Here is an 11,495-nt window from a genome sequence, read left to right as displayed (position 1 = left end):
CGGAAAGAGAGAGGAGAATGGAAGATTTCCCTGAAGAGGGTATCTATTTAAGTTGATTTTTGGTGAACCGGTAAGAATTTCCCAGCTTAACAGGGACTGGGGACTGGAGAACATTCTATGAGAGGAAATCATGTGCATGGGCTAGGTTAGAAGACACTCAGTATGTTCTGGAAACTATAAAGTGTGGAGCTAGGGGGTTGGAAAGGTCTAGCGAGGCCCCAAAAGGACAGAAAGCAAGCATGCGGAATGAGGTTAGCACAGTGGGGCAGCAGCAGGCAGCCCCTCTGGGAGTGGCAGGAGATGGAGTGGAGTGGCTGGTGGTATTGTGAAGGTGAGGCAGGCTGGGACAGGTGCTTGCGCTAGGCAGCAGGCCCAGGGAAGTCTGCCGACAGAACCACCTGGGACTGGACCGTGGACTGAGCACCCAGGAAAGGCCCCTGCCAGAGATCCTCCTGTCACTAGTTGCCATGGGCTAGATTCCACCAATAGAGGAGTCTTTCTTTGACCAGAAGAATGAGACTCTAGGGGTCATGTGAGGGTGCATTCTCAGGAAAGTGGGACACATTGATGTCTTTGGCAGGTGTTGCTCTATAGGGTCAGAGCAAATGTATGTGCTAGTAGGGGTGGGGAGCCGGCCGAGGAGTAAACCTTGAGGGCATAAGGAGAAACACTGCTCTGGGCTCAGTTAGGACACCTCAAGGTAGGCAGTGGCAGGGGGCTGCTTGAGGGCATGAGGTGCCTCATATTCACAAACAAGAGTGGTGGGGAGGGAGACGACGAGGGGAAGAGAACCTCAGAGGAGTATGAAGGGCCTGTAGCAGGTGTGCATTCTCCACAAGTTAGCCAGGGCATGACATCATCAAGGATTTTGCTTAAGTGGTAGGGTACAATTGGCGTACACATCAAAGAATGCGGACTTTGGATCAGGTTGGAGTTGGAACTCCACTGTTTGTCAACCACATGACCCTGGGCAAGTTATTCAACCTCTTGGAGCCTGCATTTGTAAATGGTGCAGGTATTTACCTCATAAGTTTCTAGGATTTCATAACCCACAGTAAACACTTCATAGATGGCATATATTTGCTCACCTTTGGACACCCTGGTCCGGCATGTGACCCCCAGCAGGTGATCAGAAAGGTCTTCTGGTTCATTTGAAGAGGAGCGGTCCTGCACCCCCAGCAACAATGTCTAGTCTCGATTCTAACCGTGGCAGTTAGAGTTTCTTAGGGGTCCTTTCTAGGCACTAATGCTGGCTGGGTAGCCCTGGTGTTCGTATGTCTAGATTGAACAACTGGCAAAATCCACACTGACTTTGACCTGAAGAGTGGCTGACTTTTCATTCTCGGAATGCTTATGCAGAATTATGGTTTCTACTGTTAGAATCTCAGTGCCTTTTTATTTAAATATTCCCCTTCATGCCATGCATTTAAAAGCATTATCCCTCTCATAGAAGCTTATAGAGCCTATTTGCTAGAATTTTCTATGAATTCATTTAAAAGCTATCATTAGTCAACAGGCTGCTTCTGGCTACAGGCAAGACTGCAAGGAAAACCCTTTCCTACAGGGACAGGACCCAGATGTATACTTAATAGTTGTGTCTTGGATCTATTACTAAGTGAAGAGTGTTCTAGGAAAGTAGGCCTGGACTGAGGTATTAGATTTCTAGTCAACAGGCCAGTTTCATTCAGTTCGAACCAGCACTCTGGGGGAGAAACCACTTGTGGCCACTGAATTACTCTGGCTAGCCTGTCTTAGGACCATCCACAGCCAGGGCTAATGAGACAGCTGAAGAGAGAGAAATACTTTACCTGAGGGTTTTTTTTTTTTTTTTGGGCTTTTATTTTTGTGTTTGTGGATTACCACCATATATCTCACCATGTTATCCCGGAAATACTCCAATTTCATACAGAATGCACAGATGTTTAAATAAGAAGCCATTTAAGTGAGGGGATAACTCTCACTAAAAAAACTCAAAAATAAGAAATGACAATTCTAGATAAACTTTTTTGACATGTAAAATGACATAACCATAGTCACAGGGAATAGAAGAATCAGGTTTGAATGTCCACAGTTTCTAAAACTAAGCTCTGGCTTCATATCTGTCAAAAATCTTTAGCAGTTGGGGAAATATAGCTGTATTTAAAAATAAATATTGAATTTTGAGTTGAAAGGTAGATTTTCCTCCATCGATGGAGACAGAACTTTTAAGCTATGGAGAACCCAAGCAGCCTTTCCATGATCTAAGTTGTCCAAGAGCCAACCCCAATCAGCAGCAACAAGACTCGAGCTGTTCACCCTGATTCCGAGTTGGCTGAGCTTCATGCTGCTTTCACACATTCTTCTTTTTCTACCTCAGTTACTCTTTGCTCATATTCTGTTCACTCCATTAACTTGCCCAAGCACTGGACTTAAGTATGGAAGAGCCTATACATAGTTGTAATATGTTTCATATTTTGAAAGTGTAGAAGTTTGTATTAATTTAAAAAGAAAAAGCTTAAATGGAAAGTTAAGCAATCCTGAACAAGGAAACTGTTTCACTGCCTTTGGGCTAGGGAAAGAGGATGCGCTCAAGGAATTACATATCTTTTCCAAAGCAGGATGGACTGTATCCATCACACAAATTAGGATAAGATGAGTCACTCACACCTTAAAGAAATCAGGCTTGAGCCTACACAAGCCATAACCAAACAGAAGATTTTAAACAAAGGAGCACATAGCCCAAAGCTGACATGTTATTTCTATAAACTGGTATATATGTGAAGGACTTACTGTTGGCTGGCTTGTGGGTTTTTTGACTCACTGTATTTTTTTAGATAAAATCACAATGTGAAGGCACATTAATAGTTGAGATTTTCTTTTCCTTCCAGGTGGACTTGCTGACTGATTCGTTTCATATAATGCTTAGTAACCTCAAGAAGTAGCAGGAGGATGCCATGTATCAATCTCCTTCAAGTCTCACTGCAGCAAGGATGGACTCCAGCAGTGCGGGGTGGGCACAGACGGCCACAAGACGGCGCAGCACCTCCATACTTGGGCTCTTGACAACCAAGTAGTTTTTTTTTTTTTTTTTAAAAGTCCACTAGGAGGTAGGATGCTGCGATTTCAGACCTCAGCTATTAAACAGTAAATCTGGAAAACTAGTGGATAAATCTGCCATCTCCATTCTATGTTATTAAGGCCAAGATAGTATACTGGTTTTCTTTTAAATCACATTCCATTATGTCAAACATTTAAAATGTCACAAAACCCACATGAAGCACCTCATATACGCTAAGATGCTTATTTACCTAACACCACTAATGATAAATGCTGTTACAAATATGCGTAGTCAGATGATAGTAACCACATACAGGAAAAAATCTGAACAAGAATTTATTTCTTAAACTTTACTTAAGGGATTAGAGATGATATATAATAGAACATTTAATATAACATTTGGAGTTATGTCAACATAAAAATAGCTGTGGTTACAATTAGCACATGCAATTCACTGCAAAGGTAAAAATACATGCTATACTCTAGACAAGCCTTCCAAATGCAGTTAAGAGTAGATGGGATAAAACAGCAAGTGAACATGAAAGGATTGCACTTAGAAGAAAGTGGGACACAGCTAGGATATAAAAGAGACATACCTAATGCTAATCACTGCATTGTCCTACTAGCAAATTGCACATTTATTTTTAGAGTATATTCAATACACATATACATTGAGACTAGAGAATTTTCAAATATCTACCTTTGAAATATCCCTTTGTTTCTAACACATCACATTATGGTATTAATGTAACAGCACTTAAAACCTGTAGTTATCATTCAAAGCTTGTGTTTAAGAGATAAAAGAGTATCATTCAGACAAAGCTCGTGTTTTTTTCAAGAAATAAAAAACATCTATCACTATTGGCCTTAAATGCATCTTATCATGATCCATCAACTTTAATGAAATGGGTAATGAAGTTAAACTAACCAGTTTGTACAAACTATTGACTGAGAAAAAGTCCTTAAAAATTTAGGAACAAATGAACAACAGAAGAGCTCACCCTGAGCTGCCACCTTTTAATTTTTAATATAATGTATATGAGAATATCATGCTAATGCACATACTAGTATCATGTATGATGGAGAAATAGGTTAATGCAAAAGATAATACGCTTGGCTTTGTAAAGTTTTGTTTTGACTTACATCTATCTGAATTCTGTTTATTGAGTCTGAAAAGTAACTGCTGCCAAGGACCAGTCCAAAGATTAGGCTGTAAGCCTGCTAGTTCATACCTTCTTTGAAATCGATGACAATGCCCAATTTTAGGCTAACCCTAAAACACGTGCTATTTTATGACTCCATATTCTTTTGATTTACAGAAAAGTACAAACTTTTTAGAAAGTAATCTTACCAGAGCAATATAATCTAACAATACCTATAATAAAAAGCTATCCCAGTAAATTTTTTTGAACAATTGAACTTTTGTCTTATGTAGCTTATAACTTTGATATTTTATTCATCTCAACAAAATAAAACTTTATTGAAATAAAAGTGTATGGTTTAGGAATATGCTCTTAATAATAACTGAGCAAAATTAGAATGATGTGGACTCTAACAGAATGAAGGAAGCTCTCTCTGTTTGATGTACTTGCTCAATGTTAGTAAACAAACATTTTAGGGAATTCTGTATGATTATTCTACTTCTACATTTACATGTCATGGTTTTAACTAGTTAAATGGGTAGACATCTTTAATAATTGATTCTATTTCTCAAACTAGATGTTCTACTTTAAATATGAGCTTTGTTAAATGTTTTGTAACATTTTTAAGTTGTAACATTTGTAATTATACTCCACTAACTTCACAGTAAAAGCTAGGGACACTGGATGACTTCATGTGGTAAAATCCCTTATCAAGGAACAAGGCTGAAATTAAATGAACAATTAGGTAGAGAAGAGAGATGAACACAGAACATGTGAATGAAATTTGCTTTTTTTCCTTGCTGCTGTTTCTGAGTGCTGACTGATCCATGATAAAAAAGGATAGGATTAAAATTTTAGGTCTTAATGGTACAAAGTGTGAAGTTTTATAGTTTTCTAATAATTATTCAGTATTATCCCTTTCAGAGGTGAGGGTAGGATACTACAGACATCAGTAACTGACAAGTTATAATATCAACATATGTAACATTTGGGTCCTTTTTCTATAACCCTGAAGGGAGCAACTGCAGTTGCAGAAGCAGTGAGTGAACTAGTTTTGTCCAGACAAGGTTCTCTGATGTGCTAGTATTAGTTTAAACACCACTTTTAGACTCTAAAGATTTAAAGTGATAAAGTCACTAACTTTATTAGATTAGTTTTTACATAAATAACCAGATTTGTTTCTTTGCCTACCTAAAGTACAATTTACATGCATCAACACACAGATTACTCTAAGACATGCTCGGGAAAGTAATTTTGAATGTAAAACAAGTTTTATAATTTATTTTCTCCTTAGGGCAGAAGATGTACATTATATATTAGTGCTCAAATGAATGTTCATTTCCGGAATGCATTTTTGGACAGTAATCATATACCCATTTAATATGTATAAAGTGTTCTTGGGGATAGGGGTATTCACTCACTGTACCATGTTTTATACAGGCTTTAACATGTACATTTGTTTGTATCATGGCCTTCAATGATCCTCCATTCTCATTCCCATAAATCAAGAGTTCACATTGTATAACTGACTCTGAAATGTACAAACCTCACACTAAAACATTCTTCATGACACTATTTGTTATAAGTTGCAGCTAAACATTACAGTCATGTGACTTATTTTGAGAAAATAGAAAATGTAATAGGTATAAATTTCCTGACACATATAGCAAGACAAATCCAGCCCAGCCTTTGATGACCAACTTAAATGCTGGCAATATCATTATCTTGTTGTGTAAATTTGGGTCTATCCCTACCTTTACTTCTCTGTGCCTGATTTTCCTCATCTACTTTGAATTAGTGATTCTATTAATCTAATTTTGCCTCAAGTGGGAAACTGAATATATCAGAATAAAGCATTTTTTTTCATAAAGACGATCATATAATATGTGAAAGAACTTTGAAAGGATCAGGTGTTATATAAATGCAAGAATATAAAAGATAAACAGGAAGTCTAATGTGAATAATATTCTGAGAGTAAAAAGTGTAATTATATTTCAATTGTAAATGTATGTCAAGTTTTCTTAGCTTTCTATTCTCCAATAACCTCCAGAAACTATTCTAAGCATGCCTGGTTTCTGTAACTTAAATATGGCATTAAAAATCTGTTTCCTTTGAATTCACTTGATAGCAGTAGTCAATCACTAATAATGCTTGCTAATTTCCTCTTACTTTCTTAAGAAAGCCCTATTTTTAGCCTCTATCTCCATAATGCCAAGTGGTGGTTAGGGGACAGCATAAGTACACTAGCGGCTTTAGCATTAAACTTGAGGCCTGGGTCACTTCTCCCTTGAAGAAAAAGGGTTTTAAAAATTCCTAAATCACAATGTAGAACTAAGTTCCACCCTACCTCAGAACTGCAGATATCAAAATACCATTTCTTTACTGTCTCTACAATAAGGATATTTGCTAAGATCAAGATATACATTTTTTGGGGTTCTGTTTTGTTTTGGTAAACATTGCCCAAGTCATCTTAGTTTGCTTCAAACATTCACTAAAAAGTTTTAAATCTTTACCTACTTAAAAATTTTAAAAAGTACTCTAAACAAATTTAAGCTGAAGATATATACTGTATAAAGTGCTTCATCTACCCAATTCTCTGAAGTCTTAAGGTCAATGATATGTGTGTATATATGTGTGTGTGTGTATATATATAAACATCAGCAATTTAAGCCTTTAAAAATGCCATTTTTTTAGATGCTTTATGGGTTTTTTTCCCCCTTTACTACCACTTTCTTTTTCCCCCTTTATTACTACAATTTAAGCCTTTAAAAATGGCAATTTTTTAGATGCTTGAGATAGTCTGGGGGATCCCTAGCTCTTATCATGGCACTCTGTTGAGTCTGTGAAATAGATCTTCAAAGAGGTTGTCAATAATATGCAAATTTTTGAAAACTAGTGAGATTACTAATTATTGATGAATAAAAAATGAGTACTTTTAACCTGCCAAGTTAAAGCTCTAGAATTCCTTTTCTCCAGTAATAACTGGCAGCATCACTACCAATGGAAGGGACCTAAGGAATATTGTGTACATTGATATACACAAGGCTGCTCATTTTTTTTGGCAGATTACAAAAGCTGGGCTCATATAGCTATGGCCTATGGATCTCTTTTTAAGTTATTTTAGCGGAAGTAGATGGTCTACACCTTGCTCCTCTAATCTTTTATATTAACTGTCCCTAAGCCACTTTGATGACTAATCAAAATCAGTATAGCTGTGCTCACTAAGCATATCACTGCTTATTATTTAAATACCTTGTTTTTTATGTAGCAAAACAAAAAGTTTTATAAATTTCAAATAAGCTTTCTATTTTTCTTCAGTGCAAACATCCTGAAACAGCACAAAATCATTCAGCTAGTCTGAGGATGAAGTCAGTTTATGTAGTGCTTAAAGTAGAATCCCAGATATTCTGGAATGGAAATAGCTCATGTGAAACTTCAGTTCATTTTTGTCCTTAAGGGCAAATGATCATCTTCAGAGAGTGAAGACTTTTTGAAATCTGAATTCACAGATAAAATAATTTTAGCTTTACTTTATAGGTACTGCTGAAGTTGCAGCAGGAACTACTAGTCCTTCACTGAGGCATGTAGCCGCCTTGCCGTACAGTCTGTGGTAAGTAACTTTTAGGCATTCCTTCATCAATCGCAGCCTCCATCCCAATTGTTTCAAATCTTTCTACTTGTCCCTCAGTACCTGAACCAAAAGCATCTGCTGCAGAAACTTCCTGAAACATTTTCATTTCCCCAGATCCACAGGATTGTGAAATATGATCTGAAATCTGTTGTTTAAGTCTAACAAAATCTTCCTCATTGACTGATGAAACTTGCTTTGACCTTTCAAAATGTGAAATATCGGGACTGGATTCATGCTGACTGCAGTTCTGTTTGAAGTACTGTTGCCTGGGCAAAATGTCATCACTGCCATCTACATGATCTACTAATTGTAGATCTTCTGGCCGCTCCTCTGAATCTAACAAGGGCTGGGTAGACTCGGATCTTGAGAAGACTTGCACGGATGGAACTTGGTGTCTGTAGCCACTGTGCACCACAGTAGAATACTGGACAGTGCTCGAAGTGTTTTGTGAAGATTCATTTTCATCACTGCTAGAAATGCTTGGCCTAGAAGATGACATGCATGAAGAACCCCCAATACCACTGCTGTGTCCTTCAGTATTAATTTTTTCCTTTTTGAACAGGTCCAATGATTTCAGATCTTCTGGAAAAGGTTTTTTGTCATTTGCTTCTATTTCCACAACACTTACATCAGTGAAATTGCCATCTGAATACATTTGATCTTTTGAACTAAAGTTGTGCTAAGGAAGAGAGAAAATTGTATATGGCAAGTATTAGTTAAAGCCACAGAGTTAATGCATCTCTGAAACTTCCCAGTAACACTCAGTGGTACAGAAATAACCTGCATTATGTCACTAAGTCACTGTCAACTACCCAAAATGCAGATACTGTAAAATGAGTCTAAGTAGCCTAAATCAGTATTGTTGGTGCTACATTTTGATAAGCTAATGGTCTATAAATAGTATTTAATATTTCATGCCTAGACTAGGCAGCCTAGGATTAACCGGACAGAAAACTAGAAAACATTAAGGAAAATCAAATCTGAATGACGGAGATTTTGTAGAATATAAAAATACATAATACATTTTACTCTGTTAATATAAATTTTAAGGACTACTGGAGGATAATAAATACAAACGAGTTCCCCTTTGGGGCATATTTAAAATTCAGAGTTTAGAGTAGGTTCCCAGAGATCATTTCATCAGTGCTAAAATGACAGACTGTTGAACTTGGTCTTAATACTCAATCCAAAATGCTTGCCTTGAGGTAGTTACCATCACATAGCAGTTTCAGCACCTCAAGTTTTCAGTTTGCAAGTTCAACCAAACATCTGTAATGTTTACTAAACAATTTAAAATATCAGAACAAATACGCTATGATGGTGATATACCCCTAAAATGTGTCATACATATTAAATTTTGATTAAAATTTTCATTTATGTACCATTTTATTTTCATTTACTTTTTGACTCAGCTTGAATATCTTTTGGTACATCTGTAGATACTCAATATACCTACTAACATGTCAGTATATTATAAGCAACTCAGAAGCATTTTCTTTCTCTTACCCTTGGAGGAGTGTGAGGTGACCACTGGGCAATATGACTCTTTGAAGGATCTGGAACATTAGGCCAGATGTGTTTTTTAATTCTGAAGAGAAAAGAAAAATGGCCTATGTAAAACCACACATAATAAACGATGAACAGTCCCTATTTCTAAACATGTTCATCAAAGACTTACAAACCAAATCAATCACCTAAATGAACAAAAATACCTACTCTACCCCAAACAAAAATTATTTTTCTTATAAGGATTGTAATGTATTCATAATGAATTAACAAGGCTAAATCTAATCAGTGTTCAATTTTTTTTTTTAACTCTCAAAATTCTGCAATTAAAACCACTTAAAATCTTTATCCAGGCCACATGTTGTGGTATTCCAATTAAAAGAATCCAGATAACAAATTAATGTTCCCACTGATACCAAATTATTTTTAATAAGAAAAGGCTAACAATATGTAAAATTCATTTAGGATATCCATATAATCAAAAACCTACTGAAATATGTCTTCCTTACAGTTAATACAGTTCCTAGCTCAAAGAGGTTCATAAGTGCACAGGAAATGAGTCATCTTGAGAATAAGTTCAAATATAAAAATCAAATTTAAAAAAGTGACTACTGAGAATGGTGCTTCAAAGAGTGAGAGCCTACCAGACTGACTCTCCTGTAGGAAATACCTATAACATTTGGAAGTAATATAAAAAGCAGTAAAGCTGACAACCTAGACAAACCCATGAATGAATCCTTGAAAGACACAAATTACTAAAACAGACTGAAGAAAAAGAAAGCTATGATATATTTATAAAGAAATTGAATTTTTAATTAGAAACCTTCCCACAAAATTCTGGGCAAAAGGAAATAATATTAACACTACACAAACTCTTCCAGAAAATAGAGGAGGTAACATGTTTCCATTCATTTTATGAGGCTAGTATTATCCTGATTTTAAAACCAGACAGACAAGGCACAAAGACAGACTAACCACTCAAGAACACAGACACGAGGAGAATTCAACTGAATACAGCAAAATCCAAGGAATGCAAGGATGATATAGGAAAATCGATAAAATTCACCATATTCATGGAAGGAAGGAGAAAAACCGTATCACCTCAACAGATTCAGAAAAAGCACTTGACCAAATTGTGACACCCATTCATGATAAAAATTGCTAGCAAAGCAAAACAGAAATAAGAACTTACCCCTGGAAGTAGTAGTAAAGGGGGAAAAAACTCCACAAAGCAGCCGGGCATGGTTGCTCAGACCTATAATTCCAGCACTTTGGGAGGCTGAGGCGGGTGGATTACCTGAGGTCAGGAGTTTGAGATCAGCCTGGCCAACATGGTGACACCCCATCTCTACTAAAATAAAAATACAAAAAAAATTAGCCAGGCATGGTGGTGCATGCCATGTAATCCCAGCTACTCAGAGGCTGAGGCAGGAGAATCGCCTGAACCCAGAAGGTGGAGGTTGCAGTGAGCCAAGATTGCACCACTGCACCCCAGCCTGGGCAACAAGAGTAGCAGTCAGTCTCAAAAAAAAAAAACCCACAAAGCAAAAACTTCAACCTACAGCTAACATCACATGTGATAGTGAAAGACTAAATACTTTCACCTCTAAAATCAGGAACAATGCAATGCTCTTATATGGTCTAGATATATGTACTAGAGGTCTTAGCCAGTGCATTAAGACAAAGAACTAAAAGCATAAAGATCAGAACAACTATAATTACTCCCAAGAAGCATGAATGTGTATGTAGAAAATCCTAAAGAATCCAAAAAGCTACTAGTAAATGAATTTATCAAAGTCTCAGTATATATGATGAATATATTTTAAAAAATCAATTGCATTTCTATATACTAAGAATTAGAAAATATTTTTAAATATTCCACTTATAATAACAAAAAATACTTTTGTCATGAATTCAAAAAAAGTTACGTAAGGCCTGTCTACTGAAAACTACAAAACACTGCAAAAGTAAATTAAACAAAACCCAAATACATAAAGAAATAAACCAGGTTTACAGACTGAAAGACTCAATAGCGTTAAGATTGCAGTTCTCTCCTATAGATTCAATAAAATCTGATCTATAGATTCAACAAAATCCCAATCAAAACTATAGTTTTAAAAAAAATTGACAAGCTGAATTAAAATGTATATGAAAAAGCAAAGAAATCTAGCCAAAATAAC

At 36.3% G+C, this 11,495-nt stretch overlaps 1 protein-coding gene across 1 annotated transcript in view; it reads right to left on the bottom strand.

Moving 5' to 3' along the window:
• Positions 1–3,356: 3,356 nt before the first annotated feature.
• IL6ST (interleukin 6 cytokine family signal transducer) overlaps positions 3,357–11,495 on the bottom strand; it is a 57,634-nt gene continuing 49,495 nt past the window's right edge. Inside the window, exons 16-17 of the mRNA XM_007972856.3 lie at positions 9,316–9,397; positions 3,357–8,488 (exon numbers count right to left, since the gene is read on the bottom strand). Of these exons, the coding sequence (XP_007971047.1) occupies positions 7,751–8,488; positions 9,316–9,397 (820 nt within the window). The 3' untranslated portion in view covers positions 3,357–7,750. The remainder of the gene's footprint in view (positions 8,489–9,315; positions 9,398–11,495) is intronic.

This window comes from Chlorocebus sabaeus, chromosome 4, assembly GCF_047675955.1.
Source record: "Chlorocebus sabaeus isolate Y175 chromosome 4, mChlSab1.0.hap1, whole genome shotgun sequence".
Taxonomy (NCBI): domain Eukaryota; kingdom Metazoa; phylum Chordata; class Mammalia; order Primates; family Cercopithecidae; genus Chlorocebus; species Chlorocebus sabaeus.
This window is presented reverse-complemented; position numbering and strand designations above follow the sequence as displayed.